A 23,748-nucleotide genomic window follows, 5' to 3' on the forward strand; every position below is an offset into this window, starting at 1 on the left:
TTGAAAACCAATGGTTTAAACAGTTTCATTTCTTAAAACTAAATCTGAACCGTTTACATATACAATATGACTTATTAATACCAAAACTAAACCGATTAATAAACAGTTTAAAATGGATTCTGACTTAAAGGGTTCAATTAAACGATTTCAGTCTGCAATTCAAACCCTTAAGTATGGTTGTTACAGACTAATCACTCAATCAAATAACCCCGGTCTATGTTTGCTTGATTATAAGACATTCAGTTACTTCTAAAATCTTTTCAATCTGTAAAAATTAAAAGAGTGTCAAGGGTGCTGTTTTTTTTTTTTTTTTTTAATTTATAGAAGAAAAGAAAATGCATTATAAGTAGAGATAAAATAATGTTCACAGAACCTGATGCGGTCACTCCCTTGTTAAATTACTTGCCGTTAAACATAGCAACTAACCCATTTCACCAATATTACAAAATTTAATTGTATGAGAGAGTAATTCCAGCTGTTCAAAAATATATACAGAGAGAGTTCCAAAAATTATGAGAGGTAAGAGGATCTTTGATAATGATCAAAAGGATGCTAGTTTGTGTTGCTCATGATGGAGTGTTAGCTAGGTCATCTAAACTATCATATAGATGAGTAAGGAATATAAACAATGTGTAATCTTTGAGTTTTGTTAACTTATTTTCCTTTTACCAACAAAAAAAAAAAAAAAAACTAAGGTGTTTGCTACAGAAAAAAAAATTTAATTTATGCTGATCTAGATCATGTCTCAATAAGAAATAAAAAAGAATTACAAAAGCTTCCTTTCCAGTCCAAGAGCTTCTGCCACACTTTGCTGATTCTCAACACCGCACAACTCCATATATTGAGTCAACAAAAATTCCCTTTGATCTGCTCTTAAATGTTTTTCAAGGCCTCGAGCTACCATCTCCATCTCAGGCTGTGAAGACAGATGACAAGCCCAGCATAATTATTGCATTAGATTATAAACCGGTTAAGGGCTTATAAATTTATTGGTTGTAACACTTCACCCAACAGAGAAGCCCAGGGATGGGGTGTTCATGTTCTCTCTACAATATTAGAAAGAGTAAACAAAAGTAAGAAAACAAATGACTGAATGGAAGTGCATACCGAGGACTCCGCTGGAGGAAATACCCGGTGAACGCGACAGATTTTTAGCAGTTCCACCATTGCATCTGAATGTTTCCCTTGCATTTCTAGTGCCTATAAAATACAATTAATATATATAGCTTAAATACATGACGACTGCATAGAAAGAATCAGATCGGTAACAAGTCATCACAAGAAATTCCTGGGATTTAAAAATTAAAACGATCTAGTACATAATTAAGTAAAGAGGTTAGCAATATATCTGGAAATGGATTCATTGATTTTGGAGAAAGGAAAGATTTCGGCAAAAGTCACATGGTTTAGATTTGAAGTTTATAGAATCATAAAATAAAATACAACAACAACAACCATAACCTTATCCCAACTAAATGGGGACGGCTACATGGATCCGATAGAGGCTATGACAGTAAAAGAAATAAGAGAAGTAAACGGAAGTAAAAGGAAGAAGAATAGAAAATAGTAAAGGAAAAAGTCAAAACAGCATCCCAGGAACATTCTCCTACAAGGGGTCGATTACACGGGTCCTTGTCTTCCAAACAACTCTATCTACGGTATACTAGGATCGAGCCCTACGACATGTATATCCTTTCTTACCACTTCTCCAATAGTCATTTTAGGCCTGCCCCTACCTCTTTTAGCTCCGTCAAACTGAATCTGGTCACTCTCCCTTACCGGTGCATCCAAAGGTCTCCATTGGACATGACTATACCACCTCAAGCAGCTCTCACGAAGCTTGTCTTGGATTGGTGCAACTCCCAATTTGGTTCTAATACAATTATTCCTTACTTATCTCCGCTACACTCATCTTATCTATATTACTCTTCTTAACTGCCCAACATTCTGCTCCATAAGTGATGTAGTCCTAGGTAGGAGTAATCCCACTAGGAGCTAGGAGAATGGGTTCACCTAACAAGGCTGGCCGATTGGGGCAGCTTAGGCTAAATAGGGCAGAAATTAGGGTTAGGGTTAACTAATAGTAATGGGGTTTATAGGGTTTTAATATGCAGGTTTTAAAGGACTTAATGAACTAGGTTTGGTTAGGTTTGAATAAGTTTTTTAAATTTCAGAAATTTAGGTTTAGGGTTTTGGGTTTTGGGAATGAAGGGGGAGATGAGATTTAGAGTTTAGAGCTGGAATTAGGGCTGGAGCTCAAGGTCGAGTGTTAAGGGCAGTGTAGGGGTGTTTCGGTTGTAATATGGGCAGATTTGGATGGTTGGATTGGTCTAGGTGATTTTTAGGGGTTTAGGTTTTAATGGAGAAGGGGATTAGGGTTTTGATTGAGGAGATGGGTTTGAGACTACAGTCGAGTGGAAGGGTTGACTCAACGATGTTGTGATTAAAATTTGATAGCAAACAGTGGAGGGAATAGGGTTGGACCGATTATAGAAGAAGCTAGGGTTTATGGGATCGATTAGGTTAGATGGGGGGAAGAAGAAGAGAAGGATAACTTGCAGAAATTGTATACACTTACTGGATTTGAAGATCTGCAACAACAGTAGCTTGAAGAAGCTTGATTGAAGAAAAAGGACCTCCCGATCTACAAGATGCAAGGAGTCACCGGAGTCCACCAGCCCTCACCCTTGATATGACTCACAAGGGCTCCTTGATATTACATTACCCACAAGGAACACTCTCAAAGAGCAAGCAGCAGCATTCATGGCAGCAGCATAAAGAAACGATTTTTTAAAGCATAATAGGTGGGGGAACCTCTCCCACGATCTCTTATTAAATAAAAGGCCAAAGGCCTAATTCCTAGGACTAATACAACTCTAATCTCCATCCAAAATCGTGGAGAGGTACAACTAAGTGTTTTAAAACAATTCAAAAAGTATAAAAACACTCAATTGACCCTAATGACTTAAAAACAACTTAAACTACTTAAAATAAAAGAAGATTCCCTACTACCCAATAGGATATAAGAACCTCTTAGCCAATAGGATCACTTCACTTAAATTAGACCAATTGAACCAATTGGATGCAACCAATTTAAACCGGTCAATTAAAAACACAAAATAAAAACTAAGTATAGAACTAAAATAAACTAAACTAAGGCTCCTACTAAACCCTAGGCTTAGGATGGCTTCTTCAATTCGAGGAGGCTAGGATCTACATCAACTCTCCTCGACTTAGAAACATTCATCTCCGATGAATGGGTGAAATCCATGCAACACTCTGGCAACTTGGGGCTGAGCTTGTTGACATCATGAGTGGGAGTCCAAGTACTATGCTTGTGTGAAGAAATTCGTCCACAAACCTTGTCATGAGGAGGAAGCAACATATGGGCAGCAGCTTCAACATTTCCCTGGCAAAATTCTGTTGAGGTCAGAACAGTGGGAATATGGTCTTCAAGTCGTGGAGCCTTCTCTTCGAAGAACCAAGGGGGCATCACAAAATCAATGTGTTCAACCGCCATAGCTTCAATATTGATAACCTTCTCATTGGGCTCCACTTCTTTAAGAACAGCAACTTGCTTGTCATTGTCTCGCTGTGAAATGCTCCCAATTACCTTGTCACAATCAACCACATCATCCATGAGAACTGGAGCAATCGTCTGGACACCTCGAGCACCACCATCTATATCTTTAAGGTAACATTCTAAGTCGTCATCACTATCAAGGGGTAGTGCATATATACCTTGCTCATCGTTCCCTTCAGGGGTTTCCTCTGCCTTGGTAGTCACATTAACAGGTCTATGCTTTTGTGGGCAATCTTTGGCATAGTGCCCAAGCTCATTGCAGTGGAAACACTTGTGGGGTTCACTGCTGTCCATGGGAGCTTTACCTTTATGATCAGCAAGTGGAGGGGCTGTAGGGCGGGAAGAACTACCAACAGAGTAGCCTAATCGAGTAGGACCAGCAGCATAGTTTCCAGCTCGATTGTGACCATTGGTAGTAGACTTGAGTGCTGAAAAAGTTATGTTGGTACCTTCAATGGAGGAATCAAATCTTCTATTTCCAGCCAATAATTCCTCAGCCTTCAATGCCTTCTCGAAACAATCCTTGATGTCCAGAACGTCAACAACTCCAATAGCTTTAATAATGTCTGATCTCAATCCAAACCGAAATCGAGACAGCATCTGAGTATTACTTTCCCTGGTGTCAATACGAGAAGAAAAAGCATCGAACTGCTACATGTACTCAGCTACAGTCATAGTCCCTTGCTGTAGGGAGTTAAGTTGATCTTGCATTTGAGCTCCGTAATGTCTGGGCAAATATTTCTCCTTCAAGTCATACTTCATGTCCTCCCAGTTAGTAGGTGCATTACCTTCGCGTTCCATGTCTCTCTCTGTCTTTCACCACCATTCTCGGGCAGGGCCAATCAGTTTGGTACGTGCCAATCTCATCTTTCGATCTTCCGGCAAGTCATACCAGTCAAAATAATCATCCAGGGCAACAAGCCAGTCATAGAACACCTGTGGATCACCATGCCCATTATACTCCTTTAGCTCTAGTTTGACCTTCTGTATATCGTACCTCCTATTAATAGCTTCATCTCCAGTGAAGTAGGATCTCATGTATTCCTCAAAGTTAGGTCTTCGAGGTGCTTCTGTAGTTCTGTCCCTATCTTCTCTGTAGTCATCTCTGTCAGGTCTATGTTGGTCCCTGTAATCTCTGTCGTGTCTGGAATGATCTCTGTGGCCCCTGTGACGTCTGGGATGATCTCTACGATATTCATCCCTTCCCAGAGTTCCATGTACTTCAGAATGAACTTGGAATCTGTCCTCCTCTACATATAGAGGGTTACTTACAAGAGGCACAACTTGCCTTTGTTCCATTGCTGTCATTCGATCACCAAGGGCTTGCTGGTCTGTGGAAATCTTCTGCAGCATAATCATAATTGCAACAAGGGAATCGGGTGGGGGTGGGGGTGGGGGTGGGGGTGTGGGGTCCACAGCAGGGGTGCCATGTTCAGCCATGGCTCTGATACCAATTTGATGTAGGCCTAGGTAGGAGTAATCCCACTAGGAGCCAGGAGAATGGGTTCACCAAACAAGGCTGGCCGATTGGGGCAGCTTAGGCTAAATAGGGCAGAAATTAGGGTTAGGGTTAACTAATAGTAATGGGGTTTATAGGGTTTTAATATGCAGGTTTTAAAGGTCTTAATGAACTAGGTTTGGTTAGGTTTGAATAAGTTTTTTAAATTTCAGAAATTTAGGTTTAGGATTTCGGGTTTTGGGAATGAAGGAGATGAGATTTAGGGTTTAGAGCTGGAATTAGGGCTGGAGCTCAAGGTCAAGTGTTAAGGGCAGTGTAGGGCTGTTTCGGTTGTAATATAGGCAGATTTGGATGGTTGGATTGGTCTGGGTGATTTTTAGGGGTTTAGGTTTTAATGGAGAAGGGGATTAGGGTTTTGATTGAGGAGATGGGTTTGAGACTACAGTCGAGTGGAAGGGTTGACTCAATGATGCTGTGATTAAAATTTGAAAGCAAACAGTGGAGGGAATAGGGCTGGACTGATTATAGAAGAAGCTAGGGTTTATGGGATCAAATAGGTTAGATGGGGAGAAGAAGAAGAGAAAGATAACTTGCAGAAACTGTAAACACTTACTGGATTTGCAAATCTGCAACAACAGTAGCTTGAAGAAGCTTGATTGAAGAAAAAGGACTTCCTGATCTACAAGATGCAAGGAGTCGCCGGAGTCCACCAGCCCTCACCCTTGATATGACTCACAAGGGCTCCTTGATATTACCCTCAAGTTGCTCCTTGATATGACTCAGTTCTAGACCTTTTGGGTAACAACTTCAATACAAGTATCCTGTCATCAATGCTTGTGTCTGGTGAAATATCCCCAAACATCTCCCTAGAATGAGTTCTTCCCACCCCCTTCCTCCGGTCACCTCCACCTTCCCCCCCACCACTCTCGTCTCTTCCACCTTCTCCCCCCCACCTCCACCAACTCCACCTCCTCCAGACTCTCTTTCATTTCTAGGCCAACACCCCCTCTACCATCACTTCAAACACCCAAACACCCTCCATCCCCCCGCCCCCTACCACCTCCACCACCATCACTTCCACCCCCACTACCAACTCCCTCGGACCAGTCTCATGGTCGTCCCTGCTTTCTCAACCTTCCTCTTCCTCTAGTTTTGATTTCTCCCTCCACTATGTTAAGCCATCTTGCGTTGATGGTGCTCCATACGCCCACTGTCCCAGCAATCTTCTATCACCTGAAATTTCCAAATGGCAGTCATGCCTTGTTGGTCACTTCCTTGGTTCGAGACCTTCGTTCAACACTGTTAAAGCTTCCCTCACTAAGCAATGGAGAGCCCAAGGTTCTGTTGATATCTTCCTGCTCGACAACAGAGTCTTTGTCTTCAAGTTCTTCTCAGAGGAAACCAAGGCCAGAGCTCTGGACGGTGCTCCTTGGCTTGTTGGCCCCGTACCAATTTTCCTTCGCTAGTGGAATCCATACATCTTGCTCCACAAGGTCGACTTCAGCTCCATTCCCTTGTGGATTGCCTTGCCTGGTCTTCCTTTCCATTACTGGAGTAAAGAATGCTTAAGCAGAATTGGTTCGGTATTAGGATATCCTCTTTACTCTGATGCTCGTACTCTCAAAATGGACCGTTTATCCTTTGCAAGAATTTGCATCGACATCCCTGCTGATCGGCCGCTGCCTTCCTTCATTAGCATCGTTGAAGAAGATGGATACAGCTTTGAGCAACCTATCAAGTTTGAATGGATGCCCCCCCGCTACTTACTCTGCAAAGTTTTTGGGCATCTCTCACGTGATTGTTCAGTCAAAGCTCCTGCCCAATCTGCCGTCGATGCTCCGGAAGTTGTTCCATCTTCTCCACTTCAAGCAGTCATCGTCTCAGACTTCTCGTCTCCCTTCGGCAATCTCTTTGATACTTCGGCTCCTGCCCCCACCCCTGCAGAGCGTCATCTTGTCGCCGTTGTCCCTGTGCAAGCTGCCGCCTCTGCTCCATCTTCTTCTGATCAAACTGCAAACGTCTCAAGCATCTCGTCTCCCACTGGCGATCAATTTGGCTCCTCGGCTTCTGCCCCCAACTCTGCTGATAGTCTTCTTGGCGTCGTCGTTCCAGCCCAAGCTGCCGTCACTGCTCCATCTTCTTCGGATCAAGCTGCAAGCGTCACCTCTTCTAGTCGTCAACTTGTTGCCGCAGGCTGCTCTGCTCCTCCTCTGCCCTCAAACCATTCTAGGGCACTCAACAGAGGGAGAGTTACAGTGCGCCACCGCCATCGACGGCGCCGCTGTGCCCTCTAGGTCTCTGCTTCTGCGTTGCGCAGGGAAGCCAACTCGATTCCGGCACCTGAAACATCGCTATCGCCTGCACCTAACGCTGTATCCTCGATCCTTAGCCCACAACCAGTTCTGGCTACTCCGGATGCTACGATCGAGGATGCCCCATTGGGTTTGGCTTCGACTGGAATAGGCGTTGAAGACTGTACTAGCCAGCCTGCCATCGCTGCCCAGTCCCTGGTGCTACCTCTTCTCCATCGCGATGAAGATTTGATTGAGACTGAAATCGCTCTCGTGCATCCATCCTTGCCGGTTATGGTGTCTCGCAGCACTAATACTGCCCCTGATCAAGTTAAGGGTGTTCCCCCTTGCCTTTCGCGTGATAAACTCTTGGCCTTTGTGCCCAGGTCTGAACCCCCCCCCCCTCTTTGTCGTCTTTTAAACCCCCCCTGATTCCTTAATTTTTTCTACTTTGCCCCCCCTCCTCCCCACCCCCACGTGGCCCCCTTCACGTATCTCCATTTCACCCCCCCATCCTAGACCCCACCTTCACACCCCCTCAACCTCTTTTGACCCACCTTCTCGGCCCATCTACTATCCTCTGGCCCACCCAAACACTACTACCCAGCCCAAATCCTTCTTTTCCTACAACTTACCCATATTCCAACCCCCAGCCCACCTTTACCAAAAATCATATCCCAACCCCAAGCCCAATCCCGAGCCCATTTCTCTTTGTTCCCACCCAACACTCTCCAGATCCACTTCTGAACCCCTCCTCCCCTCCTTCGATCCCCCCACCCACCCCTCCCTGGCCCCACCTCTGCCTTCTTTCCACCCCTTCCTCCCCGGAATTGCTTTGCCCCTCCCCTCGCGGTGCCCCCTTGTTTGCAGCCCGGCTGTCGCCTATGCTCGTAGGCGACACAAGAGCATCCCCCCTAGATTCTAGTTGCCCCCCCCCTCTAGTTTCCGTGTGCTCTGGCTTTTTCTGGAACGTCTGTGGATTAAACTCCATGGCCAAACACCTTGAGCTGAGATCCTTCATTAAATCCTCCAACTCTTCCTTCTGCGCCCTCCTTGAGACTCGTGTCCTCCAGGAAAACGCTCCGCACATTGCGGCATCCATTGCCCCCTCTTGGTCCTTTCTTTCTAACTATATCCATTCGCCTTCTGGTCGGATCTGGATCCTCTGGGACCCCTCTAAGATCCACATCTCCTTATCCCATTCCTCCCCTCAATTTGTTCATCTCCATCTATCCCTCCTCAACTCCCCCTCCCCTTTCTTTATCACGTTGATTTATGCTTGCAACCAGGCCATTGATTGGCTCCCCCTTTGGGCTGATCTCTCCCTTCTCAAAGCAGGCATGGACTCCCTCCCTTGGGGTATCGGTGGCGACTTCAATGTCGTCCGATCCCAACTTGAGAAAGTTGGTGGCAGACCTTTAGACCTTTCGGCAGTCGCTCCTTTCAATGATTGCATTGAGGATCTTGGCAGGTCTGGCTCCCCCCTCACTTGGCATAACCGTCGCATCGGCCAAGACCGTATTGCCTGTAAGCTTGACCGTTTTCTGGTCAACGAAGCTTGGCTCTCTTCCTTTCCCCTCTCCCACGCCTAGTTTCTCCTCCCAGGTCTCTCTGATCACTGCCCCTGCCTTCTCTCCATTTAGCCGTATTCCTCGTTTGGTCCCAAGCCTTTCAAATTCTTTGATATGTGGACATCCCATCCCCTCTATCTCCCCATTATCTTGAAGGCTTGGCGCATTCCGGTCTTGGCCCAATTGCTTCCCCTGGTAGCCCTTGCTAGAAAGCTCCGCAACACCAAATCTGCTCTTCGCCAGTGGAACCTCTCCACCTTTGGTAACATCCCTTCCCAGCTCTCTTCTTGCCGGGCTGATCGTTCTCTGGTCCGATCCAAGCTTCAGTCCGACCCCCTCAACCCGAGCTTTGCGGCTGTTGAGAAGAGACTCTTTAAGGAGCTATCCTCCCTCTCTCTCCTCGAGGAAAGCTTTCTCTGCCAGAAATCTCGCTCCAGATGGTTGGAGCTCGGAGATTTGAACGCGGCTTATTTCCATTGCTCCCTTAAAGCCAGGCAGAATTCCAACTCCATCATGCACCTCGTTGCTGCTGATGGGACCTCTCTCACCTCTCCTTCTGATATTAAGGAGGCTGCATCCTCCTATTTCTCTGCTCTCTCCAACCCCTCTCTCCCCCACTCCTCCCCTATCCCCTCTGGGCTCATTGATAAATTCATTCCTTCCCACCTCTCCTCCTCCCTCATTGCCATCCCCTCGGACGAGGAAATCGCTCAGGCTATTCTTTCCCATAAGGCCAACAAGGCTCCTGGCCCCGATGGCTTTAGTATGGGATTTTTCCTCAGCAGATGGGACTCCTTTAAAGGAGAGGTTTTCAAAGCTATCCGCAGTTTCTTTTATAAACCAGGCCAGCTTTCTCAAGTTAATCAGACTTTCATCTGCCTTATCCCTAAAAAGGACGGGGCTTCTTCTTTGTCTGATTTCCGTCCCATCTCCCTTTGCAACCTCATTTACAAATTCATCGCAAAGATTCTAGCAAATCGCATCAAGGTTGTCATCCCTTCCCTTGTCAGCCCCAACCAATCTGCCTTTATCTGGGACCGGAGCATTGCGGACAACATTATCCACTGCTCGGAGATCGTAAGAGGATTCGACCGCAAATCTCACTTCCCCGCGGCTCTTCTGAAGATCGATCTCCACAAAGCCTTTGATTCCATCCGGTGGGACTTCATTTGTGAGGTGCTTTCCCTTATGGGCTTCCCTCCTTTCTTTGTTTGCTGGATTCACGCCTGTATTTCCCCCCCCTCCTTCTCTGTCCTCATCAATGGCACCCCTGTGGGTTTCTTCCGCTCCAAAGTTGGGATCCGCCAAGGTTGCCCCCTATCCCCTTTTGTTTTCTCCCTTGCCCTTGAAGTCCTCTCCAGGAGCCTTCAAACTAAAACTGATCTCCACCTCATCTCCCCGCTCCCAAAGTGTAAGCACATCAATCTCTCCCATCTAGCTTTCGCCAATGACTTGATGATCTTTTCCAAGGCCTCTCTCTCTTCCATCTCAGCCATTATGGACTCCCTCCATCTCGTTGAATCTCTATCTGGCCTTCGTGTCAATCTCCTTAAATCCAAAATCTCTCTCTCTGGGATCTCGGACTCAGCTAAAGAGACCCTCCGCCTCCTCACTGGCTTCTCTATAGGCTCGCTTCCGGTTAAGTACCTTGGTCTCCCCCTGATTCCTGCCAGGCTCTCGAGTCATCATTGCACTCCTATACTTGACAACATTCGCAAGCGTCTCCAGCTCTGGAAAGGCAAGCTCCTCTCCTACGCTGGCAGACTCGAGTGCATCTGCTCGGTCCTCCAAGCGTCCTATATCTACTGAATCGGCATCTTCTGCATCCCTAAGTCCACCATCAAGGCTATCGAGAACCTCCTATGTACCTTCCTTTGGAAGGGGAAAGATACCTCTAGATTTCTACACCCTGTCAGCTGGAAGTCGATCTGCCTCCTTAAATCTGAAGGAGGCCTGGGTCTTCGTCGGATCGGTCACTCCAACACAGCAGGCATTCTTAAGCTCATCTGGAAAATTGCCTCCAAACAGGACTCAATCTGGGTCACTTAGGTCCAATCTCATCTCCTTAAATCCGACTCCATTTGGACCGTCCCCATCCCGGCTGACTCCTCTTGGATTTGGAGCAAGATCCTCTCTCTCCGTCCTCTTGCTCTTCGTGGCATCTCCTCTTCCATTGCTGAAGGCACCACCACCTCCCTCTCGCTTGACCCCCTGGCACCCCTTAGGGATCCTTTATAACCTTCTTGGTCCCAAAGCCATATATTCCTCAGGTCTCCCGAAAGATGCCCCTTTCTCTTCCCTCATCGACTCAGGTTCTTGGACCCCTCACCCCCATCTCAACCCTGTCATCACCTCCCAGATTTGGGCAACCCTCCCCCCCTTATAGCCTCCCCACCCCCTTTCCGTGGACGAGGTTATCTGGCTCCCCTCCCCCAATGGTCTTTTCACCGCTTCCTCAGCTTGGAACCTTACCAGAGAGCCGAGCCCTCCTGTCCCCTGACACAATCTAGTTTGGTTCACTGGCCACATACCCCGCCACAACCTCACTGTCTGGAAACCCTAAGACTTTGCCTGCCAACCCAAGCCTTCCTCATCCACCGCACCATCCCTACCAACCCTTCTTGCATCCTCTGTTGGATAGGCCGAGAAGACACCCCCCATCTCTTCTTTGATTGCCCCTTCACCTCCGCCATTTGGAACAAGGCCATGTCTTCCATCTGGCCGCAGTGTAGAAGAGTCCTGAGTTTTGACCGTGAATGGGTCTGGTTGCTCAAAAACTTTTCAAGGAACTCCATTTGCGACATTATTGGGAAACTTGTTCTTGGCGCTGCGATTCATCATATCTGGCTGGAAAGAAACCTCAGGAGATGGACTTCCAACTCTAGATCTTTCGACGTTATTTGGAAAGCCATCTCTTCCGATGTCTCTTCCAAGCTCAGTCACATCCGGCAGAGACACTCCACTGACAACCGGAAGAACAGACATATTGTAAATTTTTGGGGCCTTGACATTGCCCTTTTGCGACCTTCCTCCTCTACGTAGGCTGGTTGCCGCCCTTTGCCCCCCCTCTCCCTTTCTCCTCCCTTCTTCCTCTTCTTTCTTGTATATTGGTTCTCTTTCCCTGCCCCCTTTTGGGGTTCGGTAATATATTCATTTACCAAAAAAAAGATATTACCCACAAGGAACACTCTCAAAGAGCAAGCAGCAGCATTCATGGCAGCACCACAAAGAAACGATTTTTTAAAGCATAATAGGTGGGGGAGCCTCTCCCACGATCTCTTATCAAATAAAAGGCCAATGGCCTAATTCCTAGGACTAATACAACTCTAATCTCCATCCAAAATCATGGAGAGGTACAATTAAGTGTTTTAAAACAATTCAAAAAGTATAAAAAGACTCAATTGACCCTAATGACTTAAAAACAACTTAAACTACTTAAAATAAAAGAAGATTCCCTACTAGCCAATAGGATATAAGAACCTCTTAGCCAATAGAATCACTTCACTTAAATTAGACCAATTGAACCAATTGGATGCAACCAATTTAAACCGGTTCAATTAAAAACACAAAATAAAAACTAAGTATAGAACTAAAATAAACTAAACTCAGGCTCCTACTAAACCCTAGGCTTAGGGTGGCTTCTTCAATTCCAGGAGGCTAGGATCTGCATCAATAAGTCATGGCTGGTCTTATTACTATCCTGTAGAATTTCCCCTTAAGCTTAACAGGCATGCGTTTATCGCATAACACTCCCAATGCACCTCTCCACTTCATCCATCCTACTTTAATTCTGAAGGAAACATCATCTTCTATAACACCCTCTTTGTTAATGGTTAACCCCAGGTATCTAAAGCATTCACTTTGTGGTAGCTCTCGCTCCTCAAGTCCCGCCACTTCATCACTTCTCCTGGTTTGACTGAAGTTACACATCATATACTTTGTCTTTGTTCTACCTCGCTTAAAACCTCGTGATTCCAAGCTTGATCTCCATAACTCCAGCTTTGCATTAATCCCTTCCACTGTCTCATCTATCAAAACAATATCATCAGTGAAAAGAATACATTAAGGGACCTCATCTTGGATGTGCCTGGTTAAATCATCCATGATGAGTGCAAACAAAAAAGGACTTAGAGCTGATCCTTGGTGTAATCCAATTGTAATAGGGAATTCACTACTTTGTGGCCCTTTGCAGCTCACTACACCCTCATATATGTCCTTGATTATATCCACATAGTTACTTAAGCTCCTTCTCTTCCCTAGGACCTGCCAAATAAGCTCTCTAGGGACTCTATCATAGGCCTTTTCTAGGTCGATAAAGACCATATGGAGCTTCTTTTTTAAGGCTCTAAATATTTCCATAAGCCTCCTCAAAAGGTAAATAGCTTTTGTCGTGGATCTCCCTGGCATAAAACCAAATTGGTTCTCCGATATATCAGTTTCTCTTCTTAAGTGTGCTTCAATAAAATGTTCCAAGTATTTGAGGATTAACACGATTGTCCCTTTTTAAGTAAACACACTTTTACTGCTATTTGGGAATCACCCTCGCTTTAACCTTTCTATAAATTTCTCCTTTTAAGTAATATATTGTTTTTATTTTCATAAAAAAAAAACGTAACACTTTTATTAAGATTCAGTTCGTTTTGACATAAAATGCCCAGAGTAAAATAAAGTAGGATAAATATTTTATGACTTCACATTGTTTTTACTGATTTTGGACTTAAGCTAGTGGGCCTATTACGTGCTCCATGCTATGCACGTACTAATGCAACACATGGTAGGCTGGTTGGTTACCTCAATTATCAGGTGTAGTTAATTGTTGTATGGTCCGGTTAGTTAGGAGTAAGTTATTGAGTCAAAATGGGTTTATTTTTGGTGCAAGAATGGGTTTAATTAAGGCTCACTTTGGTATCATTTTTCATTTTCATTTTGGCCTATTTAAAAAAAAATAAGTACTAAAAACCATTTTGATCAAAAAATAAAAACTGTTTGGTAACTACTAGACATAATAGAGTATAGAATGAGAAATCATTTGCAAAATAGTTATGCATAAACAATTTTTAGTGGTAGGTGAATGGGGTCTGCAGCATGGATTCTTGCCCTCCAATAGACCCTTTCCGAAGTCATACTTGGAACAAAACCTAGGCTATGCATGTCTTTCCTCACCACTTCTCCTATGGTCATTTTAGGCCTGCCCCTAGCTCTTTTAGCTCCATCAATTGGGATCATATCACTCCTCCTTACTGGGGCGTCCCTAGGCCTCCGTTGAAGATGACCATACCACCTTAAACGACTCTCTCGAAGCTTGTCACTGATCGGGGCGACTCCCATGTCCGCTCTAATACGTTCATTTCGTACCTTATCCTTCCGTGTTTTTCCACACATCCATCTTAACATCCTCATCTCTGCTACACAAAGCTTATCAATATGACACTTCTTAACTGCCCAACATTCTGCACCATACATCATAGCCGGTCGTACAACAATTCTATAGAACTTTCCTTTAAGCTTTAGAGCAATACATCAGTCGCACAATACTCCCGATGCACCTCTCCACTTCATCCATCCCACTTTAATTCTCTATGAGACATCATCCTCTATGCCACCTTCTTTACTTATGATTGACCCCAAATATCTAAAATAGTCATTTTGTGGTATCTCTCTATCCTCAATTCGCACCATATCAATATCCATCACGGTGTGACTAAAATTACACAACATAAACTCCGTCTTTGTTCTACTAATTTTAAATCCTCTTGTTTCTAAGGTTGACCTCCAAAGCTCTAACTTAGAGTTAATCCCTTCTTTTGTCTCATCCACCAAAATGATATCATCAGCGAAGAGCATACACCACGGGATCTCGTTTTGAATGTTCTTCGTTAGATCGCCCATGATAAGCGCGAATAGGTACGGGCTTAAGGCTGATCCCTGGTGTAGCCCAATCGTAATTGGGAATTCCCTTCTCTGATCTCCCACAAATCTCACACTAGTCACCACGCCCTCATACATATCTTTAATAACATCCACATATTTGCTAGAAACTCCTCTCCTTACTAGGACACGCTGGATTAAATCTCTAAGGACTCGATCATAAGATTTTTCCAAGTCAATAAAGACCATATGGAGATCCTTCTTGCTTCCTCTATATCTTTCCATGAGTCTCCTCAATAAGTAGATAGCTTCAATCATGGATCTACCTGTCATAAAGCCAAATTGGTTCACCGAGATATGAGTCTCTCTTCTTAAACGGATTTCAATAACCTTCTCCCAAAGTTTCATTGTGTGACTCATAAGCTTAATGCTTCTATAGTTGTTGCAACTTTGGATATCACCTTTATTTTTGTAGATCGGGACTACAATGCTTCTCCACCACTCATTTGGCATCTTCGTTGTGTTCAAAATCCTGTTAAACAAATTGGTTAACCAATAAACCCCATAGCCTCCAAGGGTTTTCCACACTTCTATTAGAATCTCATCTAGGCCTGCGTTCATCTTTCTTAAGGATTCTTTAGTTTCCGCCACACTAATCTTTCTTACGTATCTATGACATGTGTCATCTGGCTGAAAAACACAAAACCATAAGAGAGGGTATCCGGAGGGTTTTAACCTTTTTTTGTTTTTTTTCTTTGTCCCGATTCTACCGCCGGCATGAAATCTCAAATCCCGACCATGGCAGCTCCCTCCAAGCAACAGTGCATTGCATTGGATGCAACCTAAAAGAACATCACTTGTTTTTCTTTCACCGCTCTTTTCTCTCTGAAAATCGGTGTTTGATCGGGAAAATCATGGAGAGGTGAACTCTATCTCACCCCTCTCAATTCCCCTCCTCTCACTTACCTTGCGAGCTGTCTTCTTTCTCTTTCTCTTGGTAAGATTTCTCCTATCACATCATTCTCGCTATTTCCTCCCAATTGCACCTTCTTCCTTTCTAATTTCTCTCCTAAACTTTCTCTTTCTTCTCAATTATATTTATTCTTCTTTAGATCTGGATTTTCAGATCTCATCCTCCCATTAGACAACACAACCTTTTCTCCCTTTCCATTCATATCTACTTTCTCATCCCCCGATTGAAAACTTATTTCCTTTCTTATTTTCCCCATTCATTTTCTGCTTTCTACCCTAACGATAGCCTTGTCCCGTATATTTTCTCCCTGAAATTTCTTCACTAGTCTCCATTATCATACCTAATCAGATCTGGCCATATCAGCCATCAGATTAAAATTTGTTTCCATCAGTCCTTAATTGAGCCCATCGCTTGTAGATCCATCATTTGACCTGCATTATTTTCCCTTCCTACACATGTTCCAGGAATGTAACCAAACATAGTGTTAAGGAGAAATGATTCTCTGTCGCTGTGACTGCTGAACCACTTCAAACTCACTAGACTCTGGTTATGAAAACAGGGTGGGGGTGGGGGTGGGGGTGGGGGTGGGGTTGGAGGGAATGGAGTAATGTGAGGAGGGGGTGGTGTGCGGTAGGTTACAGGAAGAAGAGGAAGAAGAAGAAGGAGAAGGAGGAAGAGGAGGACGAGGAGGGGGCTTATCTTTCTAAAAATAAGAGCAAATGTCTATTTTACCCCTCATATATGGGTCTTATGAGCACATGCTCATTAAAGAGCGAAAAAATATTTTTGCACATAATCCATAATAGACTCAAGAGTCTATTATCATTTTGGGGGTGTTTTCATTTATTTTAAATAAAAAAAGTTTCAAAAGTGATACCAAACACATGAAAAAATGAAAAATGATACCAAAGAGGCCCTAAGACTCTACTAAGTAGTAGGGGAAAGTGGGTTATGAAAAGTTATCTCAACCGATTTGTACTCTTTAAAAATCTTGTGCATTATGAAATGAGATAGACTTAAAAACCTAAAACAGTTGCTTTAAGGAATCTTTTTCTTTTTTTCATCATGTGGGGAACGTCTGTATTCGGCTACAAAGTTTATTTTATACACTGCTGGGGTTTCTATTTTTCTGTTAATAGGATTTCCGGGTAAGGGTTTATATGGTTTCAATGAATCAACATTAAATTTTGAAACATCAGCTAACCAATCATATCCTGTGGAATTGGAAATTTTATTCTATTTTGGATTTCTTATTGCTTATGCTGTCAAGCCTTCTTTGTAGGAGTGCGCTAGCAAGCTGGGGCTCTTGATCCCGTTGGTTGAGCAGGCGAGTATTCCTCCTCAGAGCGATCCCCTATTACTCATTTAGACCTATCACCCGCCTCAGCAGGGATGCCTCCCAATTACGCCAAGATGCCATGGCTTCGTCTGTAAAGCCAACCCCAAATTATCATATTTTATCTTTTAATTTCCAATCATAATTTCTCTCTCCCACCTTATCTTATCTCTTCCCTATTTTCTCTCTTCAATCTCCCTTGTACGTATTAGGCCCCCCTCTAAAACTTCATCTTCTTTTTAATTCTTATGAAACAAGTTCTACAATTAAGTATTTTACATTATTTTAAGAACTTCCACAAATTTTACATCTAAACAAATGAAGCCTTGTTAAAAGTAAAGAAGCGGTAGCGGATGTAAACAACAAGGAAAAAAGGTTAAAAATTTCCCAGAATCTTGGTTCACAAAAAATCCTAACAACAAAGCTTATGACTATGCCAATGAGAAGGAAGCAGTGATATTGCTAGTGATACATGAGTAAACTTGCTGAACATGCAATCAAAGAAAGACAACAAGGATGCAGATTTCAGGAGTTAGTAAAAATCTGGAGAATGATGGTGGTGCATAGATGCAATCAGAGGAAGCGTAAGATTGAAGGAAGAAACATTACCCATGACTGCAAAAATTGTGAACGAGTGCGTGCAGCAACGGCTGCAGACACAATTGTAGCAGCACGGTTGTTGTCCAGCCCAATGTTATCAGCAAGCCCAGCAACAAATTGACGGGGATCCTCGTTATCAATCTGAACTAGAGAATTGCTCATTGAACTGCAGCATTTCTCAACAAATCACAACTTCAACAAAACAGTACTTGAACACCAAGTAAACCAATTGCTGCCAATCAGAAGAAAATATGAAATTACAAATGCCAGCTAGGATTATACACCTGCTACAAGTGTTCAGAACAAATTCAACTGAGGCACGGTAGAAGGAATCCCGTGTGTTAGCTGTCTCAATGCAGACCCTTGCACCAGAAGTCTTACATATTCTACGTAACTGCATCCAGTATACATTATAATAATAATAAAATAAAAAAAGGCATGGAACATCACAGACCAAATGGTTCAAGAATTAAGCTGACAACAGACAAAAAATTGAATTACACAAGATAAAGTATGTGCATACCACCAACTTCAGGACTTGAGCAAAAAACTAAATTAGCCATAGTTTCCATGTCAGCGAATGGAACCATGCAGGTTTCCATATAATGGAAAAGTGCATGAGGAACCTTGGGAGACAAGTGAGAATGATCAGGAAAACATGCAATGATCTGAAAAATGCTAAGAGAACACATTTCTTAAAGGAGTTGGCATTCCCATGCATTTGGCCTAGCATCTATGCAGGTACAAATGTACAATAACATAGCAGAGTATGTGTAACAGAAGACTCAGCATAAGCTTCCTTCTCTAAACCCTTCATCCCTCGATCTCCCATTTCAACTGACAGTTTCACATAAAATTAACCTATAAAAGGGAAGTCACCTATATGTGCTCCATGGAATAAGAAAATTGCTCTGAAATATAGACGGTAAAGAAAACTGCTCTTGAATCCCAAACCCTGGGGAAAAGTTATACTAGATGATAAAAGCAGATGATCCTCTTGATGTTGTCTCCGCTTATTTTCAAATGCTATTTCGTCAAAGGTGGAAAATAACATTGCCTCTCTTTTTAAGCCAAAAAAAAATGAATTCTTTTAATTACTATTTTAGTTCATTTTGTCAATCTAGGTCATACTGAAACCCAGGAAGCAATTCAAGTCCTGAAGCTGGTAACCCAGCAAACCAATTTCGGAGAATACCTAGAAACTATCTCATGCCTATCTTCTTCACCAGCTCCCTCTCAAAAGTTCCTCCCTATTTTGAAGCATCTTACTTATTAGTCATTACCCTCTGCCCAATGTTAGAAATATCAGCGCTAAACTAGGGAATCCTCCCCTGCCATTTCCACCAGAAATACTCTGTAATTTGGATCACATGATGAGGAAACAAAGCACATGAATAAAGTTTATTAATAAGCTTGTCACTTATTTTTATGCATTTTGATGAACAAAAACTGGCAATTTGAGCCAGAGTAGCGTAGTTTGGAACTCTTCTTCCCTAATCTCTATCATACGAAGATTCCATAACCCAAACCTAATTTTTATCTTCCCAACTTCAACCAACCTCTCTTGGAAGCATAATTCTTTGCTGTATTTCTCAGACCATCAAACATATATACCAGTGACCTTTAGTCATCCATCACCAATTACCTTATTGTTCCATTCTGATCTTAATTTCTAATCTTGCCTTTCAAAATAACCACAGAGTGACCTTGGTTTGATACTTGATGTACCATCTATTTAATGGAAATTCAAACTAAACTAATTACAGCACTGCCAACACTCCTATTCCCTCATCTAGTTCTTTATGTTAGCTTCAAACCACCTTTCTCCAAAGCTGTCCTACATCATTGTTATCCAAAAAAAATATTTGATGATAAGACAAAAACACATAAATTAAACACTATTCATAAAAGGAAGATAAGATAATATTAAATTTTTATAACAGCAATGTTAAGAGTAATAATCATCTAAATATTTCTAAATCGTGTGCACTCTATAAAAAAAAAGCTTTCTAGAAGTTCCAAGCCTTAAATAGCTGAGAAAAAGATATGTCTATAGTTCAAGATTTTGGCTCAGAACTGAAATATTTAGCAAAACACGGAAATTTCGGTTGAAACCTAGAAGGTTTTGGCTGTAAGTTTCAGTGGAGGGTTTCAAGGTCTAAATGGCCAAATTAGGTCTTGAAACTTCTAGGAAACCCTATTTTAGGTACTCTAAACATAGTGGAATCCTTAAATTTAAAAAAGTAAATAAATTAAAAAAAAAAATTTGGTAGTTTGACTTTGGATCCTAGTTTGGGAGTGTACGCTACTGTATACATTTTCTAATATGATCTATTCAACACAAATTTAGTACTAGAACACACGTACCTCAATTAAAACAACTTAAATATGCATTAGGAATGAATAGACACAAAATTATTATCATATGTTATACATCATATATGGTTCACTACAAAGAGTCAAAGATGTGGGAGTCAAGAATACAAGCAAGTCGTCATTTCCAACGCGTTCAATTTTGAATTTTACACAAATCTTCCAACAATGCAGCAAATCATCGCTTCCAATGTGTTCCTCTACTGCTCAACAACTTGTTCCATGCTTGTATGAAAGTGATTTAGCAAAAAACACAATATCACAGTTTTCCCAAGGTTTCCTGTTGGAACTAGTGAAACCAGTGAAATGGGTCAAAATTTCGACCCATATCGTTTGAAAAATGGCATTAATGATAAAGCTAAAGTATTATTTCGATCAAAATTTCGCCGAAATGATACATTTCATCAAAATTTTGGCAAAACACCAAATTTTTTACCAAAATCTTGTATTCCTTCAGTATCGCAAAAGAAAGAATATTTTTTATGGTACAAGTGGATTGAATTCCAAGCATTCAACCACCAAGAACACGTAGCACTTTGAAGATATCACTTACTCAGGAAAGCAAGAGGTTTTGAGCCCAGGGGGAGTTTTCTTCTCCATATTTCATGAATGATCGCTTAAATCCAGGGATTTAGTACATGGAATCAGTGCCGGGATCGGTCACCACCGATACTGATATGAATACAGATTCCTAAATCCATGCTTAAATCCCCATCACAATTTGGAAACGTTTTCAATTTTCAAAACAGGTACGACAACTGAAAGATATATAATAGAAAAGTTTACAGAATCATATAAACATGGTCCATGGTGAAAATATATACGGGTACACAAAGATCAAACAGGTCATAAAAGTACTTACTTGAATTACATCATCTTCCACAATGTCCTCTCCGCTCATTCTATTGTCCAAGATTGCTGGAAATCAATTTCATAACTTGTGATAAAGAAGAAAAAGCACAGCATTTATGAAATTGTTTTTGTACAGAGTAGTTGCAGTTTTACCTACAACCAAAAAAAAAAAAAAAAAAAAAAAAAAGGAAAATGTAATGGTCAATCTCAAGTGTTAAGTCAAAATCAAATCAACAATACTGCCACTTACTTAACTCGAGCAATGAGATTAAATCACACCAAAAGTAAGAAAGCTTACATCTTTGCAATTGAAAAACATAAATTCAAGTATGCAAATTAATTATTTATCACTACCTCGTATTAATCTATTGGCTTCAATCTGAAACTCTTGCTTGTTCATCGTCAGGGCAGGCAAAGGAAGCTCAACCGGCCACCAATTCGGCAGCTTCTTTTTCTTCTCCTGACCTAAAACTGGTTTCTGCTTCCCCACCTCTGCAACTCTCGTCACATTACCTCGAGCAGGTGACAGAGGATTAACCGAAGCAACTCTAAAATCCTTCTTCTTCTCCTCCCGCTCTATGAATGGTCTCCTCCTCCCAACAAAAACTTCTCTCCCACCAAGACTCCGATCCCTCCGAACCAAAGGCAACCCATAAACAAACCCAAAACCAGACCGAAACCCTAACCCTACTACCTTCACCAAAACCCTAACAGCAAAAACAATAATCCAACTCCAAAGAACGAAACTCGCGAGGAACTGAAGTGACGAACGGCGACACGAGATTACAACCCTTCGATCGGCATCGACGGTTATCAGAGTCTGCAAGTCCTTGAACGCTTCTCTACCAGACGAAACGAATCTGCGGAATTTCAATTCGGATGAGCTGAGGACTCTTTGAAGCGATGTTGAAGCTCGATCGGCCAGCTCTTCGAGATCGATCACCATCTCCAGTTTCTGATCGGAAGCTGGTCTTGTACGTTTCTTAGGATCATGGAAACGACGGTTATAGCAAGAGATTTGGAAAGAGCGGAGATTTATAGTATTTAGGTGACGCCATTGGCCATTGAAGCAGCAAAATGAAGTTCTTGATGAAGGCCAAGTCATCAAGTGTGCTGTGTCCATTACATTACATACGGACACAGTGAGATAAGAATGATAACAAGAATTTATAAGTAGTAGCCGTGTTCGGTTCTGCAATTCAGAAGGCTGGTTTGCTTCTAGTAAACTATAAATGCAACGACTCAGACGTGACGTTTCAGAGTGAGAACCATTTTTGTTTGGGAAAATTAAGAGCCCGTTTAGTAACATTTTGTTTCTTATTTTTGGTGTTCTTCTGTAGTAACGAAATCTACTGTTTGAGTCCATCGGTCTGTTTTTATGTGCCAGTGAAACAAACCGGGAAAAAAAAACATCTGAAACACCTATTTAAACCTTGTTTCTACAGTTTCAAAACACTTCAAATGAAACAAAAGAAGGGAAAATTCGAAATGTGTGCCCGATAAACTGAAGACACCCTAAAAGCTCCAGCGACTACTCTTGTTGCTTGCGACATCGTCTTCTCCAACGAGCACAAGAAACCCTTGCTCTGGTCTTCTCCAACGAGCACAAGAAGCCCTTGCTCTGGTCTTCTCCAACGAATCCCTTGCTCTTGCTTCCTGCCATTCTTCTCCACCGAAACCGAATCGAAGGCATCTTGCGACATCGTCTTCTCCAACGAGCAAGAACCCCTAGCTCTGGTCTTCTCCAACGAATCCCTTGCTCTTGCTTCCTACCATTCTTCTCCACCGAAACCGAATCGAAGGCATCTAGTGGGTAGAACGAATCTCCATTTTACTCAGGTAAACCTCTGCTCATCAGCGTCTTCTTCTTCGTCTGTGATCTTCTTATTCTTCTTCCTTTGCTCAGCCTCTTCTTCTTCTTTGGTTGGGTTTAGAGATTGTACTCTGATTTTTGCAGAAAGCCCAAAAAATCCAAGACTTTGAGAGGCTCTTCCCCAACGATCGAAGCTCGAGTTCACAATTTCTGACCTCTCACACACCGATCCAAGCTCCACAGGTAAAAGCCCTCTCTGCGATCCATCTCCTTGATTTGTAAAACCTTGTTGCTGGGTTATGTTGGTATTTCTGTGGTGAGAAAGGGCATATTTCGAAGGATAATGCTGTTCTTTCCTGGAATTTGCTTTTGCTTGAGCAAATTGTGTACTTAGCCTGTATAAAGATTCGTTCTTTTATAGATCAGTAACCATGTGATTTTGTTCTTTCTTGGAATTTTCCATATGGCATCAATAGATATCTTCTAATCTGCATGCTCCCACAAAAAAAAAGGGGACCAGGTCACTGTGACTCCAAATAGATCGGTAACCATGTAATTGTACTACATCTTCATCTAGAATTTTTACTAGAAAAGGGAAATGGTCAATCAGAGACAAGATAAAGGAGTATTGACAGAAATGAAAAAAAAGAAAGGAAGGTGATAGCCTTCAATCTAATATCAGCTCATGTGGATTTATACTAAAGGCTGTAGTTGCTGGCTAAAACACATTAGCCCATTAAGATGTAAAAGTTGTCACCAAAGGTTAAGGCAGCAACACCCTTGAGGTGACTTCCTTTTATCAATTGAGTAAGTTGGTGAGAATAAGAGACCCCACAAGCAAATCTCAGTCATCACATGTAATGTCAATGGTGAGAATGTATGAACTATTCAATTCTAGAGGATTCACATCTTCCATTTGGCAATAAGGGCATTTGAGATTTTCATGGAAAACCCTTTAAAGGTGGTCAACTTTATATTTGCTTGTACAATGGATCATTAAGTGGTCTATATGTGAATCTAAAAGATTTT

General features: G+C 42.4%; 1 protein-coding gene across 1 annotated transcript; it reads right to left on the reverse strand.

The window, feature by feature from the left end:
* Window positions 1-698: 698 nt before the first annotated feature.
* LOC122660152 lies at window positions 699-22,068 on the reverse strand. The gene is made up of 6 exons (XM_043855337.1): window positions 21,261-22,068; window positions 20,917-20,972; window positions 17,966-18,075; window positions 17,691-17,847; window positions 1,108-1,200; window positions 699-916 (listed from the first exon to the last, which is right to left on the reverse strand). Exons 1-6 carry the CDS (start codon window positions 22,027-22,029, stop codon window positions 767-769), a joined length of 1,335 nt encoding a protein of 444 aa, XP_043711272.1. The 5' UTR covers window positions 22,030-22,068; the 3' UTR covers window positions 699-766.
* Between the last annotated feature and the right edge of the window lie 1,680 nt (window positions 22,069-23,748).

The sequence above is a fragment of the Telopea speciosissima genome, chromosome 4, assembly GCF_018873765.1.
Source record: "Telopea speciosissima isolate NSW1024214 ecotype Mountain lineage chromosome 4, Tspe_v1, whole genome shotgun sequence".
NCBI lineage: Eukaryota > Viridiplantae > Streptophyta > Magnoliopsida > Proteales > Proteaceae > Telopea > Telopea speciosissima.